At 46.4% G+C, this 12,601-nt stretch overlaps 1 protein-coding gene across 1 annotated transcript in view; it reads left to right on the forward strand.

Moving 5' to 3' along the window:
* Positions 1-12,601, forward strand: part of C2CD3 (C2 domain containing 3 centriole elongation regulator) — a 60,666-nt gene that overhangs the window by 4,066 nt on the left and 43,999 nt on the right. The window contains exons 4-13 of the mRNA XM_082219684.1: positions 42-256; positions 2,000-2,238; positions 2,405-2,534; positions 3,312-3,434; positions 3,838-3,982; positions 6,379-6,536; positions 9,075-9,293; positions 9,695-9,807; positions 11,148-11,266; positions 12,237-12,359. Coding sequence (XP_082075810.1) covers positions 42-256; positions 2,000-2,238; positions 2,405-2,534; positions 3,312-3,434; positions 3,838-3,982; positions 6,379-6,536; positions 9,075-9,293; positions 9,695-9,807; positions 11,148-11,266; positions 12,237-12,359 — 1,584 coding nt within the window. The remainder of the gene's footprint in view (positions 1-41; positions 257-1,999; positions 2,239-2,404; positions 2,535-3,311; positions 3,435-3,837; positions 3,983-6,378; positions 6,537-9,074; positions 9,294-9,694; positions 9,808-11,147; positions 11,267-12,236; positions 12,360-12,601) is intronic.

Consider the following 12,601-nt stretch of genomic DNA (forward strand, 5'->3'; position numbering starts at 1 on the left):
CTAACTACTACTGCTGAGCCCTTTCAAACATTTTCTTACAGGTATCTCTTGTTCTGGAACCGCTGTCCGAAACCTATGACAGCAACAGCTCCGTCCCAAACACAGACGTCAGCTTCAGTGCTGGTTTGTCAGTCCGGGGAACCAAAGAAACGGCTGACTCTAACCCATTCCTCGCACCCTCGCAGCCTCACAGGCCGGCTAGCACGAATATCGTTGGAAGAGAGTCCGCTAGCAGTAGTAGGGCCACCACACCAAGGTGTTTTTCTCTTTTTTCCCCATTTTTATCTCAATGAATGTTTTAAGATGAAGAGACAGATAAATACATTTGAGCCATACATTTGTCAGGGTGGAGGCTTTTGTTTGTGTTGTGAAGCCTTTTAATAGGCTTTTGTCATTTTCTCACCTGTTGTTTGCCACCCTGGGCTCCCTTGGGAGGAAGGGTAAGGTAGAAATTAACTAAGTGATGGCAGGGATGGGGAACATGTGGCCCTCCAGAGGTGGGACCCTCAAAACTCCCATCAGCCCACTGGCACAGCCAAATATCGGGGATGATGGGAACTGGAGTTCAGCAACGTCACGAAGGCTTCATGGGGTCGTATCAACTGCCATTTTTCTTGTAAGGTCCATTCACTTTCCCAAAGCATGTATTCAAGGGAAAAGGAGGCACCCAAGGTCCTGTGGCTGTTCTGGGTTTAGTACCCCATTAGGTGGGTTGGGGAGCTGCCTCCAAGGCCTTTGGCTCTCGCGTATTCGATTGCCTCTGAACCTAGAAAGGGCAGGCCCTCAAGAGACCCAGGAAAGGGTGCTGGCCACTTTTGTTTTGGTTTAATTTGTAAGTGGAGAGCAGCTGGAGCTCATCTTAGATGGAAAGAGAGGCCATATTGTCTTCAGTTGGTTCCTTGTCTCATAATCTCATATTGATGGGAAATTGGCAACCAACTGGTCTGGGAAAAGCACTCTCCACTCAAGATTGCACATCTCCCTTGAAGAATGGCGTGGTCTAGGTTTTCCACTGCTGGGAAGGAACCAACCTGATTGTGTTTTGCATTCTCATGTATCTGTTTTGGACAGGACTATCGGCTGCTAGCAAGTCTTATGCCTGTTTAAAGTCCTTTTAAAAAATTGCTAATGGGCTTAACTCTGGCTTCCATTATGCACCCAGGGAGCTCAGTATTCCTCGGGAAAGCTTATTTTAGCACATGGGTAGACAAGCTAAGGCCCGGGGGATGGGGCTGGCCCAATCGCCTTCTAAATCCAGCCTGTGGACAGTCCGGGAATCAGCATGTTTTTTACATGGGTATAATGTGCCCTTTTCTTTAAAATGCATCTCTGGGTTATTTGTGGGGCCTGCCTAGTGTTTTTACATGAGTAGAATGTATGCTTTTATTTAAAATGCATCTCTGGGTTATTTGTGGGGCATAGGAATTCGTTGTTCTTCCCCCTCCCCCCCAAAAAATATAGTCTGGCCCCCAACAAGGTCTGAGGGACAGTGGACCGGCCCCCTGCTGAAAAAGTTTTCTGACCCCTGTTTAAGCAGATCAGAAGCTGCATAGGTGTCTGTTATGCATATCAAAGTGGATTGGTGTCATTACCCATAAGCATTTCAGGGTGGGTGGGCGTGCCAGTCTCTTCCCAGTTCATGTGAAGCCATGACTTGAACATCCTGGGTTGCAAAACGGCTCATGAGCCCTGTCTCTGTGTCCCTCAGTGACGATGACCTCTGTCAGGTGATGCAGAAGGAGATTGCACTCCTCAATGGAATTCAGGAGAACATATTGCCAAATGTCTCAGTGCCCAAGTAACTCTGCAGGCCAGAATGTCCCCTAGCCCTTCACTCTGCAGTACTCTGAAGGCAAGGGTGTGTTTTCTGTCCCCATTATTCAGCTCTCCCTGTCAGTTATACTGGTACCTTATATGCATGCCCAGAACAGCATTAGGGGCATTTTGGAAAAACCATCCTTGAGTTAAACTTTGTGATGGTGCTTATGTTTTGGAACAGGGGCAGGGATCACTTGTACTTTCAGGAGAACTCCGAGAACCTAAAAGAAGGGTTTTTTCGACCTCACCAACACCACCTCCAAGGGCACAATGATTCTGTCAATGCAAATGATCCAAAACAACAAGGATTGTTTTCCGGTGGCTCTGATCTTGAGGCTCAAGTGAGGTCGGCTAAGGAAAGTCCCAAACCTGCCCATGTTCTTTCTTGCAACAACCCACCCACAAAAGATCTCCTTTCAGGTATGTATATAAACAGTTGGGTTTCATCTACGATGTTATTGTTTTAAAAAGTTCTGTCATGTTGCACTTTCCCCTATAGGAGTGGTCAAAGAATGGCTCACCCATAAGTCAGTATGTACAGTTGTTATTTTAAATTCAGTGTTCACTCTTGTTCTCTTTTCCCCAGCCCTTTTGGATAGAGGCAATAGACTCCGAAACGCTATGGTAGTGTCTGCAATGACTTCGAATCCCGATCCCGATATACAGCTTTATGAACTTCAGACCATGAAGCAGGATGTCTCCAAACTAGTTGAAAAGTGAGTTTGGGAGAGTATGTGGGAATATTTGTGTCATGGATATAATGGCATTCAGGATGCTTAATAAAAGCAGTATGTATCAAATCACTTTTTCAGAGTAGTTTGGGGCCAACAATTCTATAGACACAGACAAAATAGTTATGGTTCTATCTCTGACATCTGCTAAATTAGGAATATGCAAGTTGCCAACTCTATATCAGAAAAAACCCATGAAATGTGTACATTTACATCTCATTTCAGAGATATATGATCTAACTTTGTGTGTGTATACTAAATTGATGGAATCAGTAGATTGGTCCAACAGTCTGTAATCATCTTTACTCATTCGGTACCCTGTTTTCCGAATTCTTACTCAAATTAGTGAAAATGGAAGCCTGTTGAACTAGAGAGGGGCTCAGATTGTTTTTAGGGTTTTTTTGCTGCAGGAATATGTCTGAAGTCCAATGGGATTTATTACAAGTTAAATGTATATAGGACTGCAGCCTATAGCAATAAAATTTGTTTAAATGCCTGGTGCCTAAATAATGCTAATATTGGCACCAAGCAAACCTCATTGGTTTTGGTAATTTATCCTTGCTTAATATCATAACACCCCCCCCCCCCAGTTCAGCCTTACCCAACCTAGTGCCCTTTGGCTAAATTGGACTACAACTTCCGTCACTCCTGGCCATTCACTATGACTTCAGGGGCTGATGGGAGTTGTAGTCCAAAGCATCCAGAGTGTACCATGCCTGGGAAGTGCCTAGTTCATCTTTATTGCCATATTTTCTTATCCAGGAATCTTAAAAACCTGCACCCTGGCCTCATATCTGCCACTGAAGAGCCTCTTCAGCCACTGCCTGATGGCTCAGAATTTGATTTACATGCTGAAAACACAGCAATCCAGCTCTTGCTGGGCAGGTAAGATGTGAAATGTGTGGGGAGACCTCTAGCAACAAGGGTCATCATGAATACAATAGATTCTGTCTAACACAGCTAGAGACTCAGTCTCATTTGTGTTCTAATATTTGTGTGTATCTGAAGAAGTGTGCATGCACACGAAAGCTCATACCAAGAACTAACTTAGTTGGTCTTTAAGGTGCTACTGGAAGGAATTTTTTTATTTTGACTATGGCAGACCAACACGGCTACCTATCTACAACTGGAATCATTTGTGTTCTGTACATCACCTAGCAGAGTGGTGCTGGATAAAAACCAAAAAGCTAGGACAGTGCTGAATTCAACGTTACTGTGTGCATGCACATATCTGTGTATGTAGCTAGATAATGTACATATTTACCTTCTTTCCTTTTCTCCCCCACAGTTCTGGTTCTTCCCCTCTGCGCCTTTTGGATGGTACAGGCTCTCCCCTGGAATGTATCTCTCCCGGGAGTGAGGTGTATGACAGTGAGCTGAACGACCCCCACTATGACCAGAGCCTCCTGGAAAACTTGTTCTACACAGCTCGAGTAAGCGCCAGAGGCGTGTCGGTGGTTGGGGCATGTTATTGTGACTAAGCTTTCCATGAACCAAGCCAATCTTACCACAGTCAGCTTACTGGCTAGAAAACATTATTTGTACATACCGTATTTTTCGCTCTATAGGACGCACTTTTTCCCCTCCAAAAATTAAGGGGAAATGTGTGTGCATCCTATAGAGCGAATGCAGGCTGCACGGCTAAGCCCAAAGCCAGAACAGGGAGACGGAGCGCTCTGCGCAGCGCTCTGTCTTGCTGTTCTAGTTCGGGGTTAGCTGCGCAAAGCCTCAGCAGGGCAGCAGGGTGCCTTCACCCCGCTGTCCTGCAGAGGCTACGAAAGCTGTACGAAGGTGGGGGGAAGGCTGCAGCGCTTCCACCCACCACCAGCCCCACAAGCTCGGGGAGTAGCGGGAAGGCGGCGCTCCCCCCCGCCTGCCCCAAAGAGCAGGTCGAAAGGAACCCAAAACTCCCGCTGGGCTCCGGAGGCTTCGGGTGAACGCACCTTGAATGCACCTTGTTTTAGAGGGGGAGAACAGGAAAAAGAAAAAAAATGTCCTGTTCTCCCCCTCCTATGGTCCGGTGCGCCCTATAAAACGGAAAATACGGTAGTCTGTTATCCTGTGTTTGAAGGAGGAGGCATTGCTCAGTGTTGGAACCCATGCTTTGCCTGTGCAAGTTTCCAGATTCAACCTCTGTCATCTCTAGTTAAAAGGGTCTGAAGAGGGGCTGTGAAATACTTTTCTGCCTGAGATACTGGAAGGCTGCTGTCTGTACTGGGCTAGAATGAACCAGGCAACAATTCTGCAAATCAAAGTCTGCTTTGCTTATGTCAGCACAGTAACCTGGCACCCACCACGTGTTTTAGACTACAACTCCCAGCAGCCGTAGGCATTGGAAGTTAGCGTATTTTCGCTCTATAGGACGCACTTTCCCCCCTCCAAAAATGAAGGGGCAATGTGTGTGCGTCCTATGGAGCGAATGCAGGCTTTCGCTGAAGCCTGGAGAGCGAGAGGGGTCGGTTCGCAGCTATCCGCAAGCCTTCGGAGCGCTCCAAAGGCTTGCGGATAGCAGCCTGCAGCCTGAAGCCCGGCGAGCGCTGCGCCAATTCCCGCAGCGCTCTCCGGGCTTCAGGCAGCCATCCACAAGCCTTCTGAGCGCGGTGGGAGTTCCTGCCGGGCTCCAAAGGCTTGTGGATAGCTGCCTGTTCTGGGGGCTGGGGTGGGGGAAGCTCAGGCTTCCCAGTCCCGCAAGCTCCGGGAGCTGCGGCGAGGTTGCACGCAATCTTGCCGCCGCTCCTGGACCGGGGGGGGAATTCCCCCCCAAAAAAACTAGGTGCGCCCTATGGTCCGGTGCACCCTATGGAGCGAAAAATACGGTATAGTCTCAACATTTGGGGGGTGGGGGGCAACAGATTGGGGAAGGCTGCCTTATGTTCTTCCTCTCTGCCTCTCCTTTCATTCTGTCTTGCCTCTCTTGCGCTGGGCATCGTCCAAAAGACGAGAGCTGCAGAAAGACAAAAACGTTTGTTTTAGGTGTGCAAAAGACTTAAGTGAAGTTTAAAACACTACCCCCCTCCTAGGCCAGTCAGATTTATGTGGTGCCCCCCCCCCAGAAGATTAGCACAGCTCGTCCACAGAGTGTTCTCCTGAGAAAATAATGTGGTACTCACCATGAAGATTCTTTTAGTGTGAGGCATCTGTATCACACCCTTGGCAGCTAGAGGCATCCCACACAAAAAAAGTATTCATGTAGGAACACATCAGATATGCCACACCTCTCATTTGTGCCGGGTCTTGCTGGAGGAGTGGATGAAGGCCGGAGGTTCTGCCTGTGCCCCTTTAACAAAATAGAATTTGAGGAGAAAATGAAAACTTGCAGTGTTTGGGAAAGGTCACCATATTTTTTTAAAAAAATAATTCTATGGTTCCTTTTATTAATCCAGCAACGTGCCTACTAAAACGGATCATGTATTTCAGCAACTGAGTTTGAATTTTAGAATTACATTCTTTTTATTTAAATATTTTTTTATTCATTTTCCATTTTTGATAATATAACTTCATATCACCTTTTACAGAGTTTTAGCTCTGCCGAGCTTTTGACTTCCCTCCGTTCCATCATCTGGTTTTTATAAATGGTTACCATCTTGAATCTCAAGATGTTCGATGTATTATAGTATTTTAATATTCTTTTTGGAAGCCGCCCAGAGTGGCTGGGGAGGCCCAGCCAGATGGGCGGGGTATAAATAATAAATTATTATTATTATTATTATTATTATTATTATTATTATTATTATTATTATGAGAACTTCCTTTTGGTAATTGAATCGTTAATTCCTGAGTGTTCTGTGACTGTTAAATTTTTTTGCTTTTCTCAATCTTTTTCCCTTAGAAGTCCGACAGCAGCTTAAGTGACTTCCTCAGTGATGAGGAAGATACTGTCGCTTCCGGAAAAGTAAACAAGTCGCAGAACAGCAAGTGTGGGAGATCAAAAAAGGCTTCAGAGTCTAGCCCCTTGGGTCAGAAAGGGACTCGAGAGACAAAACCCAGGTAAACCAGTTGCTGTGGGCTCCATTACACATGACTCAAGCAGGTCAGAACTGTAATAACTTAAGGACTGCTTCTCTCCATGTGAACCGACAAGGACTCAGCGATCAGCATCCGAGGGCCTACTTTGTGTGCCCCCTCCAAGGGAGATCTGAAGAGCGGCAGCACGAGAACAGGCCTTTTCTGCAGTGGCTCCCCATTTGTGAAATGCTTCGCCAAGGAGGCTTGCCTGCCACCATTGTTACACATCTTTAAGCACCAGGCAAAAACTTTGCTTTGCAACCAGGCCGTGGGCCTTTAACTATCTCTGGCCTTTTTGAAGTGGGTGGGATGTTTTAAATGTATTTCTTTTTCCTTGTGTTTCTAATGCACCTATAGGGTGGGGTAGAATTTTCCAATCTTTTTGAGTCCACAGCTCCCTTGACCAACTGCATTCTTTCTCCGGCACCCTTGTGGGGCTCAGGAGCCCAGTTAGGTCACCCCTTGCCTGCAGAGCTGGCAGCCCCTCACCCCTTTTCGAACACCCTCCCTTGCAGAGTGTTCCCTCAGCCTCCTCTCCTCTCCCCTCTCCTTGGGAGTCCTCCGGGAAGCTTCTGCTGCCGGCATCCCTGGTCTCTGAGCTCACACACACACGCACACACATTGCCCCAAAGAGAGGTGCCTCCTCACGCTGCCCCTCAGGAGCCTAGGACTTGTCAGTCTGTTCCCAACAGCAAGGGCTGGCAGACTGACTGGCTGGGCTCCCTTGCCTGCTTGCTTGCTCTGAGGTCTCCTCAGATCCTGGCAGCCAGCACACCCTGACCAGCCCCAGAGGCACCATTCGCCTGGGGAGCTTGAAGCCAGGGCTGCTGCAACAAACTGCTGTGCAAGCCTTTGGGAGACAGAGACGTGAGAGAGGGCATTCAAGGAGGGAGGGAAGGAAAGAGGGACAGAGGCCAGTGTTGCCCATGATACCCCTGACCATCATTCAAGGCACCCCAGGGTGCCACGGCACACTGGTTGAAAACTACTGGGGTGGGGAATTGTCCCAACCTGTTTGGTTGGGTTTTTTTTTTATTAAAAAAATACTTTTCTTTTGCTTTAAACAAATACAGTGGTACCTCGGGTTACATAAGCTTCAGGTTACATATGCTTCAGGTTACAGACTCTGTTAACCTAGAAATAGGGCTTCAGGTTAAGAACTTTGCTTCAGGATGAGAACAGAAATTGGGCTCCGGCGGTGCGGCGGCAGCAGGAGGCCCCATTAGCTAAAGTGGTGCTTCAGGTTAAGAACAGTTTCAGGTTAAGAACGGACCTCCAGAATGAATCAAGTAGTTAACCCGAGGTACCACTGTACAGAGAAATATAAACAACCAAAATTACAAAAAAAAATCCTTCTTAATAATAATAATAATAATGATGAAAAAAGCTAAAAAACTACAAAAAAATCTAAGTGCATGGCATAGAACTTAAGCTATTATGGGAAAGAAAAAGGAAAGGAGGAGGAAAGGAAAAAAGGAAAAAAGAGGAAGATGAGCCAAAACACAAGAAGTCTCATCTATTGTATGCTTCCGTCAAGGTCACAACAGATCATTATTCTTATCAATTCTCTCTATCTGCTGTTTGGTTGGTTTTAACTCCCTTTGGGTTGCCGTGGGCAAGAAAAATCACTAACAAATTTAAGAAATAATAATAATGACATCACAACTCCTGATTTCCTCTGAACATCAATTCAGTTCAGGTGTTTTTCCCTACACAGAATTGGTGCATTTGTATCAAATGTGTGAGCATGCAAATTCATGGAGGATCAGACGATTAGTGGCTGCTCACAAGAATGGCTAGGTACTATCTCCCCTGTTGGAGACAGTACGTAACTGAATGCCAGCTGCTGGGAATCACAGCTTCATAGGGTGCTATTGCACTCTGGTACTGCTTGCATGCCTCTTGTGAGTTGGCCACTTTGAAAACAGAGTGCTGGACTAAGTTAGGCCACTGGTCTGATCCAGCGCAGGCTCCTCTTAGGTTCTTATGTGCAAGAGATGTAATAGAACAACTCCTTGGAGCACCTTTCTCTTTCCTTTTTATGAGGAAGGTTACCTTAGCCTGCAAAGGAATTTCAGAAATAGACTGGAAAGAGAAGCTGCTGAATTGCAACTCATTACCAAACTTAAAACCATGGAGAGACCTGGTCTGAACAGAGACATTGGATTCTTATCTCATTATACATGACTGAGCCATTTCTCACCTTCTCACCCCTTGCCTTTTCCTGTAAGACCTATTACAGTCGTCGTCAACAGGCTCATCTCAGCTATCTGCCCATCTCCCATTCCCACCAGCCTTCTGAGTAATACCCCTCCCCACGTTCTCACTATATAGAAGGGTCTGGCAACTTCTGTTTCAGTGTATCTGAAGAAGTGTGCATGCACACGAAAGCTCATACCAAGAAATAACTTAGTTGGTCTTTAAGGTGCTACTGGAAGGAATTTTTTTATTTTGACTATGGCAGACCAACACGGCTACCTATCTGTAACTTAGCCTGCTTGTTTGCATTCCCCTTCTCAGCCATTCTCCTGCTGGGCCACTTCCTCTTCATGAGGCTTCCATGGAAAATACAGAGGAAACCCGAGCTGTCAGCTTGAGCCTTGACAGACTGGCAGTGCTGGGCCGGGTCCGATTAGCTAGAGCAGTCGTGGAGAGCCTGAAGGTGCCCCCTGAAAACATCACTCCAGGCAAAAAACGATCAACTGGAAAGCCGCCCAGGCCAGCGTTGGCCAAAAAGAGGTAATAATTCTTCCTTCTCACTTCGGGGCGAGGCCTGTAAGCTCATTGACTTGATCCAATCTCAGCAGGAATCATTAGAATCGTTCATTTTATCACAAGAGCAAAGATTTGGGGATGATGTAAAATCCCTGTTGATACCAAGTCAAATCCATTGGCCCATTTAGTTCCATGCTGCCTCCACTAACTGGCAAATGGCTCTCCAAGATTTCAGGAAAGGGTGTTTCCGTGCATTTCATGGGGATCCCAGAGGTTGAATCCTGGACTTCCTGCATGCAAAGCTGTCACTCTACCGCTGAGCTTGAGCTCAGTGGCTTGTGTTGATGCCCTTTCCACTTTGGCCCATTATATTAAAAACAGTTGATTGATTCACCCAATACGCTTTCTGTTTCTCCCATTCACAGGACATTCTTTGTCGAGTTTCACTTTCCAGTGGGAGCTTCAAAGATTGGAGCAGGGCAGGCTGCCGTAACGACAGAAATAGTTCGGGTGGCGTCAAGTAAAATCTTGGGGGAAGGTAAGCCTTGCCTGGGGGAAAGGGGCCTTTTCTCCCATGGATGGGGCAGCTGATTGCATGGTGCCATGCCCAACACCACTTTCTGGTCCTGTCCTTTTAGGTGTAGCATCCATTTTGTCCTATGCCACACTGCACCTGGCACTTGCTCAGAATTCCAAATGTTCCCATTGACCCCAAAAGGCTGGCAGCCCCTGCTATGGGTGGAGAAAGGTGGTGGGATTGGATCTTTCTGATAAGGAAAATAAGCTGTTCAGCTCCCCCCTCCCCCCAAAAAAAACCACACAACTACAGTGGTACCTCGGGTTACATACACTTCAGGTTACAGACTCCGCTAACCCAGAAATAGTACCTTGGGTTAAGAACTTTGCTTCAGGATGAGAACAGAAATCGTGCTCCAGCGGCGCGGCAGCAGCAGGAGGCCCCATTAGCTAAAGTGGGGCTTCAGGTTAAGAACAGTTTCAGGTTAAGTACGGACCTCCGGAACGAATTAACCTGAGGTACCACTGTAGAGGCAAAGGACTTTATAAGACAATTAGAAAACGAAGAGTGGCAGTCTAGTTAACTGGAATAGGATTTGTTGTTGCCGTTGTTTAGTCGTGTCTGACTCTTCGTGATCCCATGGACCAGAGCACACCAGGCACTCCTTTCTTCCACTGCTTCCTGCAGTTTGGTCAATAGGATTTAGTTACTAGTAAAGAAAGGGATCCGCTTCATGGATCGCTGCCTTGTTGTGGTGAAGGGGCTTGAATATCTTGAAGAAGCTATGAGCTATGCCGTGCAGGGCCACCCAAGACAGACAGGTCATAGCCGAGAGTTTAGATTACATGTGATCCACCTGGAGAAGGAACTGGCAAACCACTCCAGCATTTTGCCAACAAAACTCCATGGACATAAAAAAGGAGAAGCTTTGAGAAGAAAGTGAGAGTTTCCAAGGCATGCTCTGATTTATGGGGTTATGGAGAGTCGAACATGACTAAGACGACTAAACAACAACAACAAAATGAAAGGGAGTGAAAGAACCTTTAGATAGTTAAGTGGGGGAAATTATTAATAAGGTTAATAAAAATGGATTTTAAATGCTGAAATCCTGGGAGACAGCCTCATAGACTTCCTTTGGAGTATATATGTATAGGATAGCACTGTAAATGCGAAAAGCCTAAATCTGCCAGAGAGGAATGGGGTAGTTAAGTAGTTAGTTCTGTTCTTCTTTCATTGTGCCTTTCCCTCAAAAGCTTCCAGACACCTTTCTTCTGCCATATCCTTGAAATTTTGACTGAACATCTTTTTCTTCCCTCTTCCATCCCATCGGGCATCCAATCCCTGTCAATTTACCTTTCCAGTGGTGAAGTTTCAACAGCGGTACGTGTTCCCCGTTCACTTCAGTGGCACAATGATAACCCACTGGTGGAACTCGGACCTTGAGTTTCACGTCTACTCAAAACAAGGCACACAAAGAAAGGTATTCATTATTGTTTTTCTGGATGAAGCAGATTATCTAGACCCATTTCAAACCTACCTTTAAGCCCTGCTTATGGGACTGCTGCTTATTAAGATCTGCAGCTAAGGCTTCACTCTTTGTCCCACCAGTGCTGGACGTCTGTGTGGCAAGAGCCAACAAGGAGACCTTTTCACGGGCTCCACTGCAACCCCTCCTTTGAGAGGCATAGCTTGGCATTCCGCTGGTGGAGGAGGGCAAAAATGCTTCTTTTTCAGTTGGCTTTCAGCATATTAATTAGGTTTAAATGGATATTTTAAACCTTGTCTGCTTATAGATACCCTTTGTAGACCTGTGTGTAATTTGTGATTTTTTTTTAAATAAGTTTTGTTTCGTAATTTAATTTTTTTGTTTTACTGTTAGCCACTATTTTGTCAGAAAGTCAGGATTTTAATGTTCTTAATGCCGTATTGGCCTGAAAATAAGCCTCACTCTCCCCCCCCCAATTCTGACCATGAAAAGTGCGGCTTATATTCGCAACCTTACGGTATGCAGCCAGGAGCGTGGGGCAAACAGCGCCAGGAGTGCGAGAAAGTGGCACCCGCCCTGTGCATAGTCCCCCATCCTCTCCCCCAAGGCCGGTAAGGGAGACAGCAAGGAAGGGGAAAGGCCGCCGGAAGCTCACCCCCCCCCCCAAGTATGCAGCCAGGAGCAGCGAGGAATGGAGAGGCTTATATTTGAGTATTTTTTCCTTCCCCCCCCCTCCAATTTTAAATGTGTGGCTTATATTTGGGTGCGGCTTATATTCGGGCCAGTACAGTACATATCTTTTCTTACTGATTACGTTTCCTTGAAGACCTTGGCAGAACCCCAGCCCCCAAACCCAACAGAGGTTTTACGACCATGAGCACAATACAGTATAGATTATGTAATATTGAAAAGTGAAATGCGCAATGTTACCCCCTCCTTCCCCATTGTGTTCTCCTGTCTTCAGCCCCTGCTGATTGGCTCAGCCGTTTTCCCGCTGCGAGACATAATTCAGTCTGAACAACTAACGGTCAGCCGTGAACTGCCTGTGAAAGAAGTCGGAGAGCCAGCCCAGCTGGGGCCTTTGAAGGTATACACAACCTGCTTCTATACTGTTCTACACACAGGTAGCTTGTCTTAATGCAACACTTAGGTGTCATATGCTCTCATTTCTAAAATCTGCCAACATTGTTGAACTATTCGGAACTGGTATTGTTGTTGTACAATATTCTATTCCGAGGATTTGCCTTGGCTTTGGTGCTTTAGTTAGCACTGGGTGAGCCCCTGCCCTGTAGCCTTTGGGAATTGGTTATTTTTTTTACTGTGAAATCT

The sequence above is a fragment of the Podarcis vaucheri genome, assembly GCF_965113315.1.
Source record: "Podarcis vaucheri genome assembly, chromosome: 4".
NCBI lineage: Eukaryota > Metazoa > Chordata > Lepidosauria > Squamata > Lacertidae > Podarcis > Podarcis vaucheri.